At 40.5% G+C, this 23,868-nt stretch overlaps 1 protein-coding gene across 3 annotated transcripts in view; it reads right to left on the reverse strand.

Moving 5' to 3' along the window:
- The window catches only part of LOC129775449 (protein Atossa), a 105,114-nt gene that overhangs the window by 23,854 nt on the left and 57,392 nt on the right, over positions 1–23,868 (reverse strand). The window contains exon 1 of one of the 3 annotated variants that reach the window (XM_055780211.1): positions 13,465–13,765. The exons of the other annotated variants lie outside the window; for them this stretch is intronic. Within the exon in view, the coding sequence (XP_055636186.1) occupies positions 13,465–13,527 (63 nt within the window). The 5' untranslated portion in view covers positions 13,528–13,765. Of the gene's footprint in view, positions 1–13,464; positions 13,766–23,868 lie in introns of those variants that run through there. 3 annotated transcript variants of the gene reach the window in all.

The following is a 23,868-nucleotide window of genomic DNA, read 5'->3' on the forward strand; positions in this document are numbered from 1 at the left end:
AACTCTCCGCCCACAAAGGAAAAGAAGAAACACTTTTTCAGGGGTAAAAGATTTTATGCAAACAAATTACATCTATCTTAATAATACTTTGTAAATTATTTAAATAACATTCCTCGGGTAATTATCTATTTTCGTTAGACTATAGGTGCCTATAGGTGCATTTTGCCAGAAAATTTACATTTCATAGGATTACACAAAAAAAATGTAATAGCCCGTTGAGGCATGTAATCTGCTCGCAAAATGAATATAGCCGACAGACAGCGACAGTCGATAGATGACAATGGGATATTCAGTATCGCCCTCAGAACATCTCAATTTACGTCATTTACGCAGCAATATAATTTGTGATTATTGACCTAAATTTACCGTCCAATTTCCAACATTCGGACCGCCCCTGGAATCACTGTTCTGCATGAACGGAGGGCTACATACGTATAGTGCAAATTTTCCCTTTTTCTCAGAGGAAACAACACACAAGTATGTATCGTTCCACACATACACACAAACATAGATCATATGTTTTTCGTAGCACACATAGAAATTTCCTGTGGGGAGCCATGCCAGCGCAAGGGAACGGAGAGAGAGAAAGAGTAATCCCTTCCAGCTGAAACGACGTCTTCACTTTCATGTTTAGCAATCGCACTCTGCCCCTACCTTTTATTTGCTTCTATTTGACGTCGTCAACATAGTTGTGACAAAAAAGTAGGTCACCTGGAATTCTGGTTAGCACATCAACACGAAACCATCCATGAAGGTCCAAACAAAAGCTCCAACTTTCTGTGGGAGAAAATGTCACGAAATGCTAAACCAAGGGCGACATTTTCATTCCGGATTGGGTGACCTATTTTTTTTTTTTTTTTGTACGTTTAAACAAGTGACAAGTCACCTTTCTTCTAAAAACTATCGAAAAATACAGGTTCCAGTCTTCTTCTGCTATTCGGAGATGACATAATTGTGTTCGAAATTACGATTTTGTGTTACGTCATACTACGTCACCCATATTATCCCCACTTTGACACCCTGCGTCAATATGCCGATTTTTCATTGCTGTAGCGGACTTGCTGTAAATGTGACAAGCATCGTTTCGCAAGGTTGTACACCGAAGGGTTCACTGATGTTTTGAAAGTAAGTAGTGCTTCGTGCAATTTAAGCGACCACTACATTCATTTTTCATTTTTCCTGCCAGTAGCATGATAACACGGCAGGTAATCAAAAGATAGCTGAAACTAAACCTGTTTCAAGGTTGGTTTTCTGAGTGGAGACAGGATTGTGCACCACACGGAGTTACTCGTGGCATGAGTAACTTTAACCGAATACACACGACACGTTGGAGTCCTCGTGGAGCATTAGATTTGAAAAAAGCTGCAGTCAGTGTATGCTGCTGCTGCTGTCACTGGAATAGATAGTGGTTTATTTTCGGATTGTCACGTTTTCATATTTGCTGACCGTTTCGAAAGGCCGTATCCTCGGATGCTTGTTGCGGGGCGTATTTACAAGCTGGTGAAAAATTGTATCGGAATGCATTCGTCTAAGAAAATAAAGATTTAAAGAGGCTCTATATGCCAAAATTTTAAAGATTGTGAGTCGAACTAGCTTTGTAGAAGCGTTTCACAACCGAACACTGATAACCAAAAATTGTTGTTACAAATATCTTCAAGGACAAACAGATATGCACATTGTACAGCTCAGTCCCATGTGCTTATCTTTTTCTGTACCTGACCCTGGCCCTCTTTCCAATGTTCGTAACTGTCCCGGACCAACATATTCTTTTCGAAGCAGTATTTCTTGATTTATTTTTGTACTACCTGTTTGAAATTACAAATCCTCCGACCTGATCGAGAATCTCTTTCTGATTTGACTCACTCACAACCGTTATTCCATGCGTTGACTGATTCACTTAACCCTTTCACGACCATGAGAAATATGTTTCCCTTATACAAAAGTATATTTTTCGATATTTCGATATTTTTTTTACTGATTGTCAAAATAAAATGTATGGACAAGACAGCAAATGTGTTTCTGAACCAAAAAAAAAGAACTGTCGAACATGGTCCGGTCTGACTTAACAAAGACCACATAATAAATGTATTATGTATGTGCAATATCCACTTGCGCTTCACAAGTAAACGATTTTTTTCGTAGAATACCATACCTAACTATTTATTTTACTTTTATGATAATTTTTACTATGTTTTTTGTATTACAAAGCAATAAATAAAATACCGATATTATAAACCTAACTCTTCATTTATTTCCTTTTATGGTCCATAGGGAAAAATATTTCCCATGAAATCATAGGAAACCTATACACCCTGCTATGTTTTTCTGGTGATATTCTCTTACTTTACACCACAATAGCTAAAATATAATGTTGTATTGGTATATTTAGTCTAGAGCATCTTATGGTCCTGAAAGGGTTAGGGAATATTCTTAATTTTACTTTTTTATATCTGTAAAATGATCCTAAGAGTTGTGATTTGTTTGGCTATTTTCATTGGATCAGAAAGTTTTCTTTTTTTCTGACATTTAGTGAGGCTATTCATATGCGTTACATTTGCTGTTAGACTGCGTTGGCATCAGATGCTTCTTGTGTGATTCCGATCCCCGTCACATGGAAAGCTGATATTAATAGTGTTTTCGCGATAAATATCAGATTTGTGGGCGTTTTACCACTTTGAAAGATATTTCGATCTATGACCATGAACCTAAATAGAAACCGGTGGATTGGGAGCGGTGTGAATCCGATACTTTAGCTTTAAAGCGAGCATATGATGAAACAAGCAAATGGATGTTCAGGGAGATTATATTCAATATTAAGAAGTATCTTAAACTATAGAATCTTGTTTTTCTTATCGAATGACAAAACATATTGAACAACCTAGCTGGGTGCATTTTTATGACTATGTAAACATTTAACACTGTCCTTATCTAACATTACCAGAGATATGCGCTGGTTCGTTATAGGAGGGGATTTCAATGCTTGGGCAGTAGAGTGGGGAAGCAGATGCATCAACGCGAGAGGGACTAGTTTACTAGAAGCTCTAGCCAAGTTGGATGTTACCCTGTGCAACGAGGGCACCACTAGTACCTTCCGCCGAGAGGGTCGAGAGTCCATCATCGACTTGACTTTCTGCAGTCCTTCGTTAATGACGAAAATGAGGTGGAGGGTATGTGAAGGATACACCCACAGTGATCATCAAGCCATCCGTTATACCATTGGCCAACGAAACTCCGTGGCAGTACGGATAAATAGGACATGCCCGCGCAGGTGGAAGACAAAAACCTTTGACAAGGACCTTTTCATCGAAGCACTACGCGTGGAAAGCGACGTCTTGAACATGAACGCGGATGAACTGACGGAAACGCTAGCAACAGCATGTGATATAACAATGCCAAGAAAAAGGGAACCCAGGTATAAGCGACCTCCAGCCTATTGGTGGAGCGAGGCACTTGGCGTGCTTCGGGCCAACTGCCTTAGCGCCAGAAGACGTTTCCAACGGTCAAGCATAGACACCAGAGAAGAGCGGAGAGTGGAATTCAGAGAGGCTAGATCCACTCTTAAACGGGCGATTAAGCGGAGCAAATCTAATTGCTTCAGGGAGTTATGTCGTGGACGTCAATCCATGGGGCAATGCTTACCGAATGGTGATGGCGAAGCTCAGGGGCCCAACGACACCTTCCGGAATGTGTCCCGAAAAATTAAAAATTATCGTGGAAGGGTTATTTGCGCAGCACGACCCAACGACCTGGCCACCCACGCCATATGGAGAGGATGAGGATAGCATCGAACGATGAGCTAGTTGCAGCTATCAAACGCCTAAAAACGAAGAAAGCGCCTGGCCCAGATGGAATCCCCAACGTAGCTTTGAAAGCGGCAGTCCTAGCATTCCCTGATATGTTCAGGACAGCCATGCAGAAGTGTCTAGACGAATGCTACTTTCCGGATCGATGGAAGCTACAACAGCTAGTACTACTGCCCAAGCCAGGAAAGACGCCGGGTGGTCCAGCATCGTATAGACCCATATGCCTGTTGGACACTCTTGGGAAACTTTTGGAGAGAATCATCCTTAATAGGCTGACGGAATGCACGGAGGGAGTTCGTGGACTGTCCGATAATCAATTCGGATTTCGGAAAGGGAGATCCACGGTAGATGCCATTCGCATAGTGGTCGAAAGAGCCAACAGAGCATCCAAACAGAAGCTCAGAGGAAATCGATACTGCGCAGTGATAACGATCGACGTTAAGAACGCGTTCAATAGTGCCAGGTGGGAGGCCATCGCGACTGCGCTCCACACGATGAAAGTCCCAGACTACCTGTGTAGAATACTGAGAAGCTACTTCGAGAACCGTGTGCTGGTGTACGAGACAAACACGGGCCAGGCGCAGATTAAAACTACGGCGGGAGTTCCGCAGGGCTCTATCCTGGGCCCATCGCTCTGGAACAGTATGTACGATGGTGTACTAAAACTGAATCTGCCCAGAGGTGTGGAGATCATTGGCTTCGCGGATGACAAATATCTTCAAGGTGGAGATCATTGGCTTCGCGGATGACAAATATCTTCAAGGACAAACAGATATGCACATTGTACAGCTCAGTCCCATGTGCTTATCTTTTTCTGTACCTGACCCTGGCCCTCTTTCCAATGTTCGTAACTGTCCCGGACCAACATATTCTTTTCGAAGCAGTATTTCTTGATTTATTTTTGTACTACCTGTTTGAAATTACAAATCCTCCGACCTGATCGAGAATCTCTTTCTGATTTGACTCACTCACAACCGTTATTCCATGCGTTGACTGATTCACTTAACCCTTTCACGACCATGAGAAATATGTTTCCCTTATACAAAAGTATATTTTTCGATATTTCGATATTTTTTTTTACTGATTGTCAAAATAAAATGTATGGCCAAGACAGCAAATGTGTTTCTGAAAAAAAAAGAACTGTCGAACATGGTCCGGTCTGACTTAACAAAGACCACATAATAAATGTATTATGTATGTGCAATATCCACTTGCGCTTCACAAGTAAACGATTTTTTTCGTAGAATACCATACCTAACTATTTATTTTACTTTTATGATAATTTTTACTATGTTTTTTGTATTACAAAGCAATAAATAAAATACCGATATTATAAACCTAACTCTTCATTTATTTCCTTTTATGGTCCATAGGGAAAAATATTTCCCATGAAATCATAGGAAACCTATACACCCTGCTATGTTTTTCTGGTGATATTCTCTTACTTTACACCACAATAGCTAAAATATAATGTTGTATTGGTATATTTAGTCTAGAGCATCTTATGGTCCTGAAAGGGTTAGGGAATATTCTTAATTTTACTTTTTTATATCTGTAAAATGATCCTAAGAGTTGTGATTTGTTTGGCTATTTTCATTGGATCAGAAAGTTTTCTTTTTTTCTGACATTTAGTGAGGCTATTCATATGCGTTACATTTGCTGTTAGACTGCGTTGGCATCAGATGCTTCTTGTGTGATTCCGATCCCCGTCACATGGAAAGCTGATATTAATAGTGTTTTCGCGATAAATATCAGATTTGTGGGCGTTTTACCACTTTGAAAGATATTTCGATCTATGACCATGAACCTAAATTGAAACCGGTGGATTGGGAGCGGTGTGAATCCGATACTTTAGCTTTAAAGCGAGCATATGATGAAACAAGCAAATGGATGTTCAGGGAGATTATATTCAATATTAAGAAGTATCTTAAACTATAGAATCTTGTTTTTCTTATCGAATGACAAAACATATTGAACAACCTAGCTGGGTGCATTTTTATGACTATGTAAACATTTAACACTGTCCTTATCTAACATTACCAGAGATATGCGCTGGTTCGTTATAGGAGGGGATTTCAATGCTTGGGCAGTAGAGTGGGGAAGCAGATGCACCAACGCGAGAGGGACTAGTTCACTAGAAGCTCTAGCCAAGTTGGATGTTACCCTGTGCAACGAGGGCACCACTAGTACCTTCCGCCGAGAGGGTCGAGAGTCCATCATCGACTTGACTTTCTGCAGTCCTTCGTTAATGACGAAAATGAGGTGGAGGGTATGTGAAGGATACACCCACAGTGATCATCAAGCCATCCGTTATACCATTGGCCAACGAAACTCCGTGGCAGTACGGATAAATAGGACATGCCCGCGCAGGTGGAAGACAAAAACCTTTGACAAGGACCTTTTCATCGAAGCACTACGCGTGGAAAGCGACGTCTTGAACATGAACGCGGATGAACTGACGGAAACGCTAGCAACAGCATGTGATATAACAATGCCAAGAAAAAGGGAACCCAGGTATAAGCGACCTCCAGCCTATTGGTGGAGCGAGGCACTTGGCGTGCTTCGGGCCAACTGCCTTAGCGCCAGAAGACGTTTCCAACGGTCAAGCATAGACACCAGAGAAGAGCGGAGAGTGGAATTCAGAGAGGCTAGATCCACTCTTAAACGGGCGATTAAGCGGACCAAATCTAATTGCTTCAGGGAGTTATGTCGTGGACGTCAATCCATGGGGCAATGCTTACCGAATGGTGATGGCGAAGCTCAGGGGCCCAACGACACCTTCCGGAATGTGTCCCGAAAAATTAAAAATTATCGTGGAAGGGTTATTTGCGCAGCACGACCCAACGACCTGGCCACCCACGCCATATGGAGAGGATGAGGATAGCATCGAACGATGAGCTAGTTGCAGCTATCAAACGCCTAAAAACGAAGAAAGCGCCTGGCCCAGATGGAATCCCCAACGTAGCTTTGAAAGCGGCAGTCCTAGCATTCCCTGATATGTTCAGGACAGCCATGCAGAAGTGTCTAGACGAATGCTACTTTCCGGATCGATGGAAGCTACAACAGCTAGTACTACTGCCCAAGCCAGGAAAGACGCCGGGTGGTCCAGCATCGTATAGACCCATATGCCTGTTGGACACTCTTGGGAAACTTTTGGAGAGAATCATCCTTAATAGGCTGACGGAATGCACCGAGGGAGTTCGTGGACTGTCCGATAATCAATTCGGATTTCGGAAAGGGAGATCCACGGTAGATGCCATTCGCATAGTGGTCGAAAGAGCCAACAGAGCATCCAAACAGAAGCTCAGAGGAAATCGATACTGCGCAGTGATAACGATCGACGTTAAGAACGCGTTCAATAGTGCCAGGTGGGAGGCCATCGCGACTGCGCTCCACACGATGAAAGTCCCAGACTACCTGTGTAGAATACTGAGAAGCTACTTCGAGAACCGTGTGCTGGTGTACGAGACAAACACGGGCCAGGCGCAGATTAAAACTACGGCGGGAGTTCCGCAGGGCTCTATCCTGGGCCCATCGCTCTGGAACAGTATGTACGATGGTGTACTAAAACTGAATCTGCCCAGAGGTGTGGAGATCATTGGCTTCGCGGATGACATCGTTATTCTCGCGACAGGGGAATCTTTGGAACGGGTCGAAATGCTCGCGACCGAGTCGATAGACATGATCGGAAGGTGGATGCAAAGTGTGAAACTGCAGATAGCCCACCACAAGACGGAAATGCTGATTGTCAGCAACCGCAGGGCGGTGCAACGTGCAGAAATCACAATTGGAGAGCACTCGATAACCTCGAAGCGAGACCTAAAATACCTGGGGGTGCAGATCGACGATCGACTGAACTTCAACAGTCACGTCGACTACGCTTGTAAAAAAGCAACGAAGGCAATCAATGCACTGACACGAATCATGCCCAACAACTTTGGCCCAAGCAGCAGCAAGAGGCACCTCTTGGCTAGTGTCTCCTCATCGACACTACGTTACGGTGGTCCAGCCTGGATCGCGGCGTTAGAAACTCAGCGGAACACGAAGAGGCTGAATAGTACGTACCGGCTCATGGCGATGCGAGTCGCGAGTGCGTACAGAACCGTGTCAACAGAAGCGGTCTACGTCATAGCCAGGTTGGTCCCCATAGACATCATCTTGGCGGAGGACAGCGAGTGCTATAGGAGGAGGGGAACCAGAGGAATCCGGAAGCTAATGAGGGCGGAGTCGATGGCTAGGTGGCAGCAAGAGTGGAGTGCCGCGCAAAACGGCAGGTGGACGCACAGGCTCATACCGACACTAATGGGCTGGGTGAACAGGAAACACGGAGAGGTAAATTTCCATCTAACGCAGTTTTTGTCTGGTCATGGCTACTTCAGGCATATCTGCACCGGTTCGGACACGCAAGATCGCCTCTTTGTCCGGAGTGTGGAAATGTGGAGGAAACACCGGAACACATCGTATTCGAATGTCCCAGATTCACCACAGTGCGTGAGGGGCTGCCTACCCTTCATGCTGGGAACATCGTGGAGGAAATGTGTCGTGACGAGGGCACCTGGAACGCAGTAAACAGTGCAATCGTACATATCATGTCCGAGCTACAGCGGAAGTGGAGGACCGACCAGCATGCGGATAACGCCTGACCATAAGAGATGAATAATCGAGACGGCTGTAGTACCGGATAGTCCTCCCGAGAGCCGCCGTGACGGAGTGCGCGTCATGTTGGAGGGCACTACCTAATCGGCGCTCCGCTGGGAAGAGAAATCCTGCGAGGGTGACTGTGACGGGGCGCGCGTCAAGTTGGAGGGCGCTTCCTAATCGGTGCACGTCTCGACAGGTAACCGGATACTGCCACGGAGAAGAGCAAAAATGCCTGCCTGGCAACGCCTGATCGTGGCCTGGATGGAGAAACACTGCGAACGTTTCGAAGGAGCGAGCATCAAGGATGAAACCATGATCAAAATGGTGCATACCCCACGAGAGTAGCTGTGACGGAGTGCGCGTCATGTTGGAGGGCACTACCTAATCGGCGCTCCGCTGGGAGAGAAATCCTGCGAGGGTGACTGTGACGGGGCGCGCGTCAAGTTGGAGGGCGCTTCCTAATCGGTGCACGTCTCGACAGGTAACCGGATACTGCCGCGGAGAACAGCAAAAATGCCTGCCTGGCAACGCCTGATCGTGGCCTGGATGGAGAAACACCGCGAAGGATGAAGCCGTGATCAAAATGGTGTATACCCCACGAGAGTAGCTGTGACGGAGTGCGCGTCATGTAGGAGGGCACTACCTAATCGGCACTCCGCTGGGAAGAGAAATCCTGCGAGGGTGATTGTGACGGGGCGCGCGTCAAGTTGGAGGGCGCTTCCTAATCGGTGCACGTCTCGACAGGTGAGAAATCCCGCGAGGGTGACTGTGACGGGTTGCGCGTCAAGTTGGAGGGCAATTCCTAATCGGTACACGTCTCGACGGGTAAATGGATGCCTGCGAAGAGGACATAAGCGCAGTGGAATGAAAAGCGAATAGAGAGAAAAAATGTTGAGAAAAAGGGAAGGACAACGCTAGTCAGCGTTGAAAACTCGAAGAGTGCATGAGCACAGCCGCCCCCTGAAGTAGTCGCCTAGATGTGGTCCCAGGGGGAATAAGGCAACGAGTAGAGGGCTTGGTTTTTGTGGGTGCGATACCCACTCGACGTCTGGGTTAACCCTTCCCAGATAAGGCTGGTAGAGCGTTCCTCACCTCTATAAAAAAAAAAAAAAAAAAAAAAAAAAAAGGATATGCGCTGGTTGAAAACGCATTCTTGTTCTCGTCAATTACAATCGGACATGAATGAACACGATAAGCTAAGAAGAACTTCTATCGTATCTTTAGAAATATATGTTTTTCAAAACTTGAATGTAGTTTCTTTGCAGCTCAATATACTGTTTTTCAAACTGATTGATCAAATATTAAAAAAATGTTTTTTTTTACTGGAATAAGAAACAACTAAAATTTTAGACGAGTTTTAAAGTGGGTGGAAAAAAACCCTTGGTGAGGGTATGATGCACAGCTATTGTGAGGTATTGATATAATAGGTAACGTGAGACGTAGAAGTTTATAGCTCACGAGAGGAAGGACATTGTTTTTTCTCTTTCATCGCATCGATTGACTATTTAGAACAGCGGTACTCAACCTTTTTTCATATGGGCCTTTTTTAGTCATAATGTGACGGGCCGTAAACTACGAACTACGAGATTATTGCCGGCGAGAGTAAACATTGAAGAAATTTAATAATAAATCTTTTTGATACAAATAGTTTACTGACTGAACCTCGATATTTGTACGGAAAATCCCTGGAATGGGGTCCTAATCACTGGATTCAAGGCTATTGTTGGATTCTTCCTCAAAAAAATTGCCGGGACCAAAACGGAAACAATTTTTAATTGATTTGTAAGTAAAATACCAGAATGACTAATTCAAATAAAATATAAATAAAGCTTCTATTGCATTTATATTAGCAGTCTCATATTTTATATGATTCCATTAAGGAAGAGACAGTTGAGTTCACAGTAAGAAAAGAGTCCTTGTTTTAGATTTTGTTTCTGATTTGAATATTCATTTCTATTATTTTCAACCTTCGACAGATTTATGCATAACACGAAAAGCTTCATATGTGTAAGAATAAGGTGGTCAAGAAGTATCAATTGGTTTTTAGTTTAAATTATTCCAACCTGAATTTTCTCATCATACCTGCAGCTGATATTCCAAAAATAAAATAAAATCATTTGAATTCGCTTTTCAATTCAAAAATGCCTTCTAAAAAGGCACGACTCTACTTTTTTGCAAAGTTAAAGTAAAAGAAAAAGCCATAATCATAGCGATGAACACGATTAGATTACAGTTGTTCCTAAGTTGTACATAGTCCGAACAACTTCTCACCCTCGGCTGAGGATCCTGAGATCCCCAGTGACGCGTGCACTCACAATAAACCTTGCGCAGTATGAGTACTCACCGTTCAAAGTATTCTCTCTATGTAAGTATGAAAAGTAAGAGAACATCACTTGCTGACGGTAATGCCAATTCATCCGTGTGGAGGTTTATAAGTATCAATTGATCGTTAGAGGCGATTTTCTAACGATTCTGTTTGGTTTAATGTTTATTTCACAGTGGCTTCCGTGGCCGAGAGATCACAGTGTCACACATATCATATCATCTTTCGACTCGCACTGGTCCATGTGTATTCCCGAAGTTGCCATTCATAATATTTTATAATTAAGGCGCATCATTTGGCATAGAAATATTTACTTATGGTACTAACTTGAAAAAAAAAAGACCAGGTATACTAGACGATGAAGTTATTCTGGTCCATCTATAGTGCTATTGAAGAACAGGATATTCATTTCCACGATTCTATTAACACTAAACCTACTGATGTTTCATGTATACCTATTCCTACCACAGCGGGTCAAGACCCTTTATGAATAGTTAGTGAACAATGACTCGATTTATATAGTTTTTTTGAGAAACGTGACATACCATATTCTTCTGTATATTTCGACATTTTTAAAACAACAATTGTTAGCAAAATAATGAAATTACAATTTTCGACACACAAAATAGCACTGCAATGGTTACTGTTAGTTCGCTTGGATAGTCAGCAATACAATTAATTCTAATCATTCACTATTCATTCATAATTACAAAATATATAAAGCAATAGCAAAAATGTGTAATGCAATGGTTTTGTATCACAACCACACATACAAATCTCCCTGATATCATATGAATGTTTGCACGGGTCAATTGACCCGTTGCGGTAGGTAATACAGATTGAATATATATCTCAGTAAAAAAATAACAAGAGAGCATTGGATGTATGTTTCAAGAAAAGAAGTGTAGGCAAATCATGTTGTGACAATGTAATTTGCAAAAACATTTTGATTTAAAGCTTAAAATGAGTCATTTGACTCCTCGTGATAAGTTTAGTGTTAATCTGAACTTTGAATTCACTCAATTTTCTAGTTGGGCTTCATACCGTTATGTCTAATTGAATCATTTTTTAACTTTTATCGGAATTTGATACATCTAGCCCGACCAACACTACATACACTGGTAACAAATCTGTAGTTATTGAATTAAATTTTGAGATTATGAATCCGTTTTCCCGAACAAATCCCAAGACAAATCGTCTGCGTCAGATCTCTCAAAAATCGCACTCATGACGTTTTAGTACCTCAAAAAATCCAGCTTTTGTAATCATACCTGATACCTGGCGTTTGTATTAATTTATCTTTTGTATTGTTCCTGCATTCCATATCGAACGAGGAAAACCAAATCAAACCATCTGAGCGATGAAGCGGAAGTTCCGTTAACCCCGATTGAAAAGTCTTCTAGCGTGCATACACACATGGTGTTGGTCACTTTCAACAAGTTTCCAAAAGTGGAAACGACGACTACCTAACACTATAGGTATTAGCTAGCCAGCAGCTACCGTTGCTTGATGGAGTTGAGAACGTTGAATCGTTACTTGCTGTAACGTGCAAGGAAAACAAGATCATATTTCTCCGGTGAACCGTTTGCTGACACATAATGTTAATATTCATTCTGCGTCGTTTTCTTCCCACATCACTTGCCTACCTCAACGACCGATAATAGGGTCTGTGCGAGTATATGAAACTGTGTTGTTTACTTGAAATCATATGATTACGCTTGTTTGTGTGAGTTTCCCTTTGATGAATATTCTCATAGTGGGAGGACAACATGAAGGGTGAATTACGTTTTTCTATGGCGATGTGGTGGTTTGCGATGGCATACATGCTCCGAACTGAAGTTCACAAAAGTGTGGGACAAGATAACACTATGTGTGAGGATGTGAAAGATTATTTTAGAACGGTCAAAGGGATGCGATCTTCTCATAGATAAAATATAAACTCCTCCGAGCATAGCGTGTGATCTCAATTCATTTCGCTTTCTACATGGCAAAAGTTTGAAGTAGTATACGTGTTGGACTATTTTTCGTTTCACTGATGGCTGCACGTGATCGCTTCCCAACTGTTGGTCTATATACAATGTTAGCAACTATAGTGGCATGCACTTATACTTTGGTACGTGATTCTACATCATTGTGGCACAGACTGGAGGGGATTCATATCGTCGTACTTTTTCCGTGTTATGTTAACCACCTTTTCTTCCACAAGTGATGAATTCTTTACTGCAGCCCCTTGCCGTTAGCTTTGGGCTCGTTTCGCTTTTGTTTATGATAATGAACGCCAGGTATTTTTCCTGACTCTGTTGTTTAGAATTATTTTCAACTACTGACCGAATAACGAGTAGTGGTACTTCTTCGTGAGTCGTGCCGGAGAGGTTTTAATGGAGTGCGTGAGGCAATCGAATGGATATGATTCAATTATGTTTATTTCCCATCGGTCACATCAGAAGGCGAAGTTAGACAGACCACCTACATGACTCATTAGCAAATGCCTATTGGCCATCCGGAGAAAAACGTAATCAACGATTTCCCGTTCCAGAAAACCCCAATTACTTCCACTGGGATTGGACACACAATTCACATAAAACAAAAAGTATAAGTTTATGCTAATATCACTATTCACTTGAACGTCCTCATTCGGCATCCTTCGAAGAAGGAATCGGTAATGCACTTGGGTTGATATTGGGAATATTCCATTACCTCTAGCTCACGGCTCAATTCCTGCTCGATCCCGTCCGATACCAGGTCCTCTCGAATCGGCATCTTGACTACACACTGTACACAAAACCGCTATCGTTGATCCGAAGTGTCACACACACGATTTGTACTACGAAGTGTACCCTCTTGCCAGCACTAGGGACCACGTGCACTCTTGGACTTATCGCTGACACAACTCTGCACCTAGTGGACAAGCAGTACATAAAAGTCTTGCGCCTTTGAGTGTCGACTTACTGTGAACCACACGCACCGTGGGGTTCGTTCTGACTGTGCTGGAGAACACAGAACACAGAATGAGCTAACCGACTGGTTTGACTGCCTGTAGATAACCTTTTTTTCTTCGTTGCACTCCCATCCTCTCTCTCGCAAAACAACATCTCATCTCATCGACCAGGAGAAAGCAAGTTCAAACTGGGGATGTGTCATGATGTTCGGAGTGGGGTTGGTGTCCTTTCTCGATCGCTGAATAACATTGTTGGCTATCGATCGGTCGTATCAAACGCATCTCCTGATCACTGATAATGCCGTACGGAGTGATTACGATCCACGTGCTTTACATTAGTACGCTGGTAGAATCCGGTGTGCGCTTGTTTTGCCTATGGTTGACTATCACCGTGATCATATCATAACAAATGGAAACAGCCTGTGAAGTGTTATAGCTAACGTCTGCCATTCGACGTCGATAGCGTGAATGAAAATAAACAGCGATGCATTCCATTTCGCCTTCTATCATTATGCAATGAAGATGCATCCGTGCACCAGACGGAGTCCATCTAAATAGTAAATTTGAACAAGCGATTCATACGTCAGAAATAGCGATAAGAAACTGGCATCATTATGGGTACTAGTAGCGATGGAAATTATTCGAACATGTGCTGTTCAGCTGATCGTCATCTATCCCGGACTTAACTTCGCGATGTTTCCAGCTTTCACACTCCGACCCTTCATTATCATTTCTAAGTGAAACCGCTCGGCCTTTACGCTGCTGGAGGTCGAGCAAGGCTCCACGTGTCTTTGTTTACTATCTTGCAGCTATACACACAATTTATTTTACCGTTTTGACACGAATCGGCCGTAAAGGTGCTTTTTAAAAGCTGAAATGAAGTAATAATGACCAGGACAGCCAACCTCTACAGATTTGTACGGATTTTGGTCTTAAGTGTATGTTGTTTTGTTATTTTCAAAATCAAAGTAAAAAGAAAACAAAAAGCAAAGGGAAAAAAGAAAATAGAATATTTTTAAATACACTCCTGCCTCTACAAACTTGTCTTATCGTTTGTTGATATCAACTGAAAAAAAGCTTATTATGAAAATGCCCCTGACCTCTATGAATCTATTTATACATATGCTATTGCTGTACAAATTGTACTAATTCGTTGTAGATTCATTAGATTGATTTTGTTGAACTGTGAATTTTTTTAAATTTTGAAACAACTACAGTGATACAAACTCGTAATCGTACTCCACCGTGCAAATCTCTTTTCCCTTCTTTTGAAAGTCGAAAACAAGGTTTCAGAACATTCTATTTAGATGAAGTCATAGTGCCATATGATAGTTAAAAGGTTTACTATCTGTTTTCAGAATAATAGTTTTTATTTCTGTAAGAATTACGAAGTATGTGCGAATGTATGAAAATTGACTCAAACTCATATACGTTGCTTTCAGATTTTTATGCTCAATTCATTGTTCGGCTTCCTCGATACGAAACGACAATCATCGGAGTCAAAAATATTAAATTTCGACTCACCTACATCTTACTATGACATTGGTGTGTTTCATGCTGTTTGGAAAAATGGAAATTGGAGTTACTGATTTATTTTACCGTTTCGGGTTTTCCGTCTGTGCTCGGACATTCAAGATGTTCTTCATCGGCACATTACAAACTTTTTTTTTGTTCAATTTGATTTTCATCGATGGTGTATTGGATCAGAATGTTTACTTGAACATCCTAAAGAAAAACTTGTAGCAAAGTGTGAACAAAATGAGATTGAATCGAGGATTCAAGTTTTACCAAGACAATGACCCTAAGTATAAGTCACATATAGTTCGCACATGGTTACATTATAATTGCTCAAAAGTTATTGATACTTCTCCCCAATGTCCCACCATCAATCCCAGTTAAATAATATGAAAGTTATCTGTGTAGGATATTTAGAAACCATCAAATTTTCAAAAATAACGATTTTAAAAACCACTTGATCAAAAAATGGATGAGTATTCCTTCAGAATACACCAAAAAAATCGTAGATAACGGCTAAAGACAGCTAGAGATAGTTGCAATGAACAAGAGATACCATACTAATGATGGAATCCTGAAATTGATTAACGCTTTATGAATCGAGTTGAAATTTCAACCAGAGTACGATTATGAGTTTGAGTCAATTTTCATACATTCGCACATACTTCTCAATTCTTAGAAAAATAAAAACCATTACTCTGAAAACAGATAGCAAACCTTTTAACTCTCACATGACACTATGACTTCATCTAAATAGAATGTTCCGAAACCTTGTTTTCGACTTTCAAAAGAAGGGAAAAAAGATTTGCACGGTGGGAACGATTACGAGTTTGTATCACTGTATCATGTCTCATTCCTGAGGGAATTGCATCATTCGATGTTGATCCAATTGAACATTTGGTCTTAACTTCAGAACGATACTTCAGAAAATTGTAATTGTATATTCATTGGGATATGTTCTGTTGCTTATAGTTTCGTCCTTTTACAAATTACAGGCAAACCTTTTTTTGTGCGGGGGATAGGGACCGCACAAAAAAAATCGCATAAAAAAATCGTGCAAAACTTCACCAGCAGCTTAAAAAAATCGTGTTCGGTACACATTTTGAAAAAAACTTTTTTTGTACGGTAGATAGGGACCGCATAAAAAAAGTTTCCCCCAAGAAAATAACTCAAATCCACGCCATTCACCATTCAATTTCCTTTTGTTTCCCTGCTTTGCGATGGGACACTTTGCCTTTTCGGTTGCGCGTGGCTGTTTTGAGCTATTAGTTGCATGTCGAAACGTGTTGCTGTTAGAAATCATGTCATGTAAAAACTTAGAGCATTTGATGAGAAGAGAGGAATGATTTCAGAAGTGAATAATTGAGACGCAAATATGCTTTTTACGCACTGAAATGCATATAAACCATCGAGAAAAACTAAATGGACGAAAATTTTTGTACAAAACTAAATGGACGATAACTTCGTCAAATATGCAAAAAAAATCGCACAAAAAACGCACAAGAACAGCAAATCGCGTAACTTTTGGAAATTCGAGATGACCATTTTCATTGGCACCCTACTCTACATCTTTCTGTTAACGTTTTGACTCAAACTTTGTACATTGTTATCTCATCGGAAAATTTTTGACTCGTTTTAGAATTCGTGCTCAGGGTGCATCGTTTCACTTATGTCGAATGTACGGGTGTTCTGAAAATCGTTTTACTTATATCGAATATACTCATTTCTGAGAATTTGTAGCATTTAGACCGATTGGAAGATTTTAGATTATTTACCAGCAGATAGAAGGCATTTCGATTAACTCTCTGTAAACAAAAATGTTGGATCGCACCTCAAATGTCTATTTATAGGCAACTTCTATCTATCTATATAGATAAAAATGGAACGTCAAATGTGTTGCTAAGCGCGAAACCCATGGAAAGAATGGTCCGACTTGAGTCGTCTTTATTTTGATGGTTTTGTCTCTGCCCGTAGATCTATGTTATAGAGAGAAAAATCGGAAAATTCTCGGAAAACTCTGAAGAAAAGTCGAAAAATTCGAGAAACATCGCGATAAGCGTTGTCCATCCAATCGATATTTGCGCTAATCGAGTTGATCTTTGTTCGAAAGTGGAAATGGATTTTCAGGTGAAATAACGCACTTCTATTGTATATCTTCTGTTTATATAAATGAAAATGGAACGCCAAAACATGTTCCATTTTAATTCACTTGCGAATAACATGTTTTTTCCGTTACATGGAATACACGTTTGATACAGAAAAATAAATTTTAATTCATCATTTATATTTTCAAAGCGCGTTATTTTACTTGAGATTATTTTGCCATTTTCGGTTCACATCAACAGAACACGGAGCTTAATGTGCGATTCACATAGAACGTTACGGAGAAGAACGTCTACGTTCCGTCAACGTCTCCACCAATTCACACATGCAGTCAATGCTTCCACCAGACCGTCACGTCAAATGATGTTATTCATGGTGTCGCCACCTACAACAATTTTAAATTTCAATGCCCTCTTTCAAATCAGCATGCCTAGAATCAGTTCTAAATTTTGAAAAATTCAATGAAAATCATTGAATTCAATTATTTAACTGCTTAAACCCCGTAGTCCGACCCTTATTCAACAATAATAATCAATAGAATATTTCTCTCAGCTAGTCGCGAATGATTTTCACTCCGAAATTTGGAGCTAAGAGATATGTTGGCATAAAAAATACAGTAAGTTACCTATCTTGCGATATGCTGAGGCACCATTCAGTGTCGCATTGGAGTCGATTTTGACCAGTAATTGGACATTCGCGACTGGTGGCGACTTTCAATGTGGGGCCATAATTTGGGCTCCGAAATCAATGTTTACAAAAATGTCCAATAAAAGGTAAACATTTCCAATTAAACGTATTGCATCACAAATCTGTTCAATTAGCTTAATGTCGAATTAGATATAAATTACTGTATAACCAAATCAAAACAAAAGCCGAGACATAAAGCCCAGACAAAAACCAAACGAGCCGTCCGTCTCCGTCAATTATTCTTTTCTACAAATCCTGCCGGTCGTTTTCGTTGAACGTGTGCTGACGGGTCGTTACGTTGCCTGTGTATGTGAATGTTTCCATAAGAAATGCATGGTACAATAACTGACGTAACGTGACGTGACGAAACGTGGACGTGACGTGGATGTTGTATGTGAATCGCACTTAACTCAGCAAACGCGAAATTTAACAACAACGTCATTGTAGAACATATGAGTTCTATTTTTTCAACTTTCCCTCAAAGTTTAAAAAAATCAAAATTCTTTCTCACCACAACATTGATTTACGAGCAGAGACGAATACAACAAAATCAAGACGGCTCAAATTTGACCACTCCTTCCTCGGGGTTTGCGCTTACCAAATTCGAGAAATTTTCCAAAAAGCAGAAAAAAGACGGTGGGTAATGTTGGGGAAATAACTAGATATACGTTTAACTACATAGTTCATTACGTTGCTTCTTATTCATATTTCAGTGCAGATTTAAAGTAAGCAAACTATATGCTTCCACTGAGCGGCGCAAACCATTCTTAAAGCAGCGAAGCAATCAAATTCCTCAATTATTAACTCTTAGCTTCAACATTAAAATGTACTGTTGATTGCTCGCTGTCCAAAGTGACACTGAAACATTGAAATTATTTAATCTCCAAGTAGTTTTCCGGTATCTATTAACAAAATTGCAATTACAAAACATCAATCCCAAAGAAATAATCAACCAATTATACTATGCTGATGTATGTGCCAGCAGCATTCCCGTAAGGATCAAATATAAAAATACGAGTCTAACATTTTTCGATGAGGGGAAATAATAAGATTTGAGCAAACCCGGGGCGGTTTGATTTTCAATGGATTTTTTTTCATGGAATTGCTTTTTGTATATACTCAGAAAACCGCATCCTTATCAACAATTTATCTGAAAATATTAAAAAAAAAAAAAAGAAATACTAAATGCATATTCCTGGCCACATAGATTCTAGTTCTATGAACATTTCGAAACACGAAAAATGGAATACAAATGGAAGCACTCCTTAAACTTGCTACATACTTCGAAGGCACATTGGAAGGATTTAGAAAAGAAAATACCTAATCGAAACAAAACACATGTAATCTTCAACTGAACATCTATTTTTAATTTTGCTATTGCAATAGCGTTGGTGCATGTTGCATGCCATTATAACAAGTCCCTGTTGTTTGGTGCACACTTTGGAACTGGGACACTGATGCACCAAACTCCAATCGAAAAATTAGCACCAAAACATTTGCCACTTCACTCATCAACGCGATTGCGTTTCGAGAGTCGATTGCTGCTGCTGCTGCAACATGTACACTTTATTTTCTCACTTCGCCCTCCAAGTTACGTGCAATGGTTAGGCAAACAAAACCGACAAAACTGCGTAGTATAGCGCAGCCGAGAACGAAAACGATTAAGGAAAAATAAATGATTAATAGGTCTTCGGTGGGCCGCTCGCTTCGCTTGCTGGCTGAACGTAGCAGCAGATAGTGGTAACAAGTATTTAACTTGTCGATTACCAGTCCGGTTTGAATAGTGAGTGAATTGCCCTTCAAGCGGCGCGGTTCCAGACACTTGATCCACTTCGATCCACAACCGGATTATGCACAACACGTATGGTTCAACTTTCTATCGCTAGAATAGAAATGGCTCGTGCGTACTTTAGAGCTTTAGCTTCATCAAGGTTTCAAAGACGATGGGCACGAAGACACGCACTAATCGGCCTGTTGCATTCGTAACAGAGGATTTAGTGGGAGACAGTTTGATAGACAACTGTTAGTTGAGTACGCTATGTTTGATTTCCGTATACGAGGGCAGTCCGATAAGTAATTAGCCTATAAAAAAAAAAAACAAAAAATTTGGAAAAGTGGCGATTTATTTCTCAACATAGTCTTCTTTTAGCTCGATACACTTGACCCAGCGATGCTCTAACTTCTTTAATCCATCTGAAAAATACGTTTTCTCGAGGTCTGAAAAGTAGGCCTCCTTGGCGGCGATGACCTCTTCATTCGATTCAAATTTCTGCCCGGCGAGTGACTTTTTTAAGTTTGGAAACAAAAAAAAGTCGCACGGGGCCAAATCTGGGGAGTTCCGTGGATGGGGCAGCAGTTCGTAGTGCAACTCGACCAATTTGGCCGTGGCGATGGCGGAGTTGTGAGCCGGTGCGTTGTCATGGTGGAAGAGCACTTTTTTCTTCGCCAAATGGGGCCGTTTTTTTCTGTAATTTGGCGTCGAATCGACCCAATAATTCGGCATAGTAGAGCCCTGTGACCGTTTTGCCCTTCTCCAGGTAGTCGATGTAGATCACACGTTGTGAATCCCAGAAAACGGTGGCCATCTCCTTTGCGGCCGATAGGACAGTCTTCGCCTTCTTCGGAGCACGTACGCCGGGTGAAGTCCACTGCTTCGACTGTTCCTTGGTCTATGGTGTATACCAGTGGATCCATGTTTCGTCGAAGGTCACGAGACGACACAGAAACTCCTTCGGATTGCGCTTAAACAGCATTAAACACTGCTCTGAAGTGTTCTCACGGTTGCGCTTGTTGTCCGGAGTGAGCAAACGCGGCACCCATCGCACAGACAGCTTTCTCGTGCCCCAAATTTCATGTAGGATATGACCTATGCGGTCTTTTGAGATGCCTACTGTTTCAGCTATCTCGCGCACCTTCAATCGGCGGTCTGCCAATACGAGTTCGTGGATTTTTGTCACGTTATCCTCCGTGGTAGCCGTTTTCGGGGCATGGTAGCATGGTTTCGGGCATGGCTCATCAAAAACCAACGTGCAACCACGTTGAAACTCGTTAAATAAATTTTTGACGGTCGCCACGGTCAATACAAAACTACGAGTCCGATTCGGCTGAAATTTTGACAGTAGCCGTTTACGAGAATGTACTACACGATAGTAATCCCTCTTGCGATACTGACACCATCGGGTGATTAGGCTAATTACTTATCGGACCGTCCTTGTATATAACACTCGAAATCTCTGACATTCAGCTTTGACACAATATTATCATTCATTCTGAAGGCACTATACATAACTGAATTACTATTGACACTGTACTGCTAATCCAAGCTTCTTTCTTGAGTGATAAGCTCTCAATTACCTTAAATTATCTTTGATGCTAAACTATTTTCAGTACTATATCTATATCTATATACTATATTGGTTCCAATCGCTCAGCATTTGAGAATGAATGAATGAATGAAGAATGAACAGTAGATTATTTGAAAACGATGTTCGAACACATTTGGGTCTGGATATTAGTTCATTGATTTTCAGAGAATTTTTTGAATATTTTGCACCAGTATCAAATACCTGTAACTATTTTCTCGCATAACAGAAATTGCTGAAATTTTGCATAGTTTCTTTCTGTTATGCGTGCACAATTGAATATATTCAATGACAAATTCAATAATTTAGAATTCGAATCGAATTCAACCATTTTGAGCGCTATTCAAAAGGTTCTCGGGTTGATTCGTTCGCAAGCCCGTATGAGGGGACCGGAGGTAGCATCCAGAAAAAGCCGAGTGAATCATTAAAGCCAACTTCAAATGGAATCCTAATGTTTCACCTCGTGATGTAGCCAAAAGGGTTGGTGTTTCGCAATGCAACATTCAGAAGGTCAAACGAAGAGGTTGATTATGCACATTTAAAGAATGACATTTTCTAAACCTTCGAACTTGAACTTTCCAAACCAGCACCGTGTCGCCTGCTAGAGTAGAATGAACTTTTAAATTTGAAGCTTCTTCAATACAAACAAGAGGACGATATACCACTGCGGATCAATCGCGTTAAATGACTTCTTCAAATATAGCTCAAATGGCTCGAAATGCAAATACAGTGCAATTTAAGCTCTACCCGTTTGCAACTTATTGCAATTAGTGAAAGAGTATGAGAGATGTTGTTTGCGATCTCTATCACACAGTATCTCTACAGTCAGCAAGCAGTTAACGGCTTTTTTTAACACAATATGATTCATAGAAATTTGGACCAAATGTGGCGGAACTTTCAAATTCATCAGATTGTGAAATGGTTTCAAAGACGATACATCTAATGCAAGAAATTTTATACTCTCAGATTCAAACCAATAAATTTCATTTTGTTTAAATATTTCTGTCGGAATTTGTAAAAGATATTACTATTTTACATTAGTCACAAGATGCACAATTGCACATTTAAAAGATAAAATTTACCGAATTGAGTTGCTTAGTTTTCGGTCTTCTTTTGTCACAACGAACCATAGCACCATTCAAAATACAGATAAAATATCAGAAATTGACAGATGATCTTACAGATAGAATAAAGAGACAAGATGCATCAAGCACATTTTCCCGCCATTCTCTCGTTATTAATCTAGTGTTGTGTCTGGATGAAATGACTCTCATTTTGTTAGATATTCTATGCTATGCTATTGTGCTGATTGTGGCTGAGGGGTGTTCTACAATTTCCAACAAGAATAATGAAAACGATTCTGGCTCTCCCAGAGAGGGAAGGAAAGAGATTTGGAAAAGTCAAAGTGTCAAGTGAACGAGGGGAACCAAATTTGGGGGAAGTGTGGATAGATCTCTTGAATTCTTAATTTCTCAAATACTTGAATTCATAAGCTTTTAAATTCTTAAATTCCTAAATTTTCAAATTCTAAAATTGTAAAATAATAAAATTGTAAAATTCTAAAACTCTAAAATTCTCAAAATCTCAAATTCCTAAATTCCAAAATTCTTAATCTAATTTGTTGAAATCTTTAATTCTTAAATTCTTAAATACTTGAAATATTCAATCCAATTGTCAAATTCTTCATAAATTCATAGAAGAATTTGAGAATACAAAAGAATATCACGTGCGAAAAGTCATATAAGTCGCCGATTAAAGTGTTGTAGAGGAGTTCTTTTGCTTACCTTATGAGGTAGTTTAATATTACCATCAGAAAACACTGAAGGGCACTACGTGCGAACGATCTCATAATATACATTCATAGAGAATTTCTTCCGGTTACCATCTTAGGTAGCCTTATATTAATAATTCATTGTAACTCGAGACATTCGATTTTCAGTCTTATGTTTAGTCGAGTCGCTTAGGATCCGCGTCAACATAATCACATCACCTACAACAGTGAATCCTGATTATTTCCTCCTCCCACTAACAACTATTCTTTCTTTGATAATCGTGACTGTAAAGACGTGGCCGGTATCATTATTGACTATTTATAGCTCGAATAACCGAAACTTGCACAATGAGAATGATTTGCTACTCCCAAGCGTCATTCAGAACAATGAATATAATATTCATTGATAGAATAATACACCGTGACGATTTTTATACCATCTGATGGCGTTTGTGTATTTTTGCAACACACGCACACATTGTTGTTGTTTTATGCGTTGCCAAAGATTCTAGTTTCTAGTGTTGTATTGTGTTTCTTAGAGATCTGAATTAATGGTGGTAGTGAACAGATATACATATAATACCCTGTGCAGTGTGTTAGTTGCGAAAAAGATCACTCCATCAGCTGTTGTGGGTAAATATCTGTGTGGAAAAGCAGTTAAAAAATTAGGAGGAGGAGTTCCGATCATATAACTGGCTTTTCTGAAGACCAGAGTCGTTGATCTT

The sequence above is a fragment of the Toxorhynchites rutilus genome, chromosome 3 (assembly GCF_029784135.1).
Source record: "Toxorhynchites rutilus septentrionalis strain SRP chromosome 3, ASM2978413v1, whole genome shotgun sequence".
Lineage (NCBI taxonomy): Eukaryota > Metazoa > Arthropoda > Insecta > Diptera > Culicidae > Toxorhynchites > Toxorhynchites rutilus.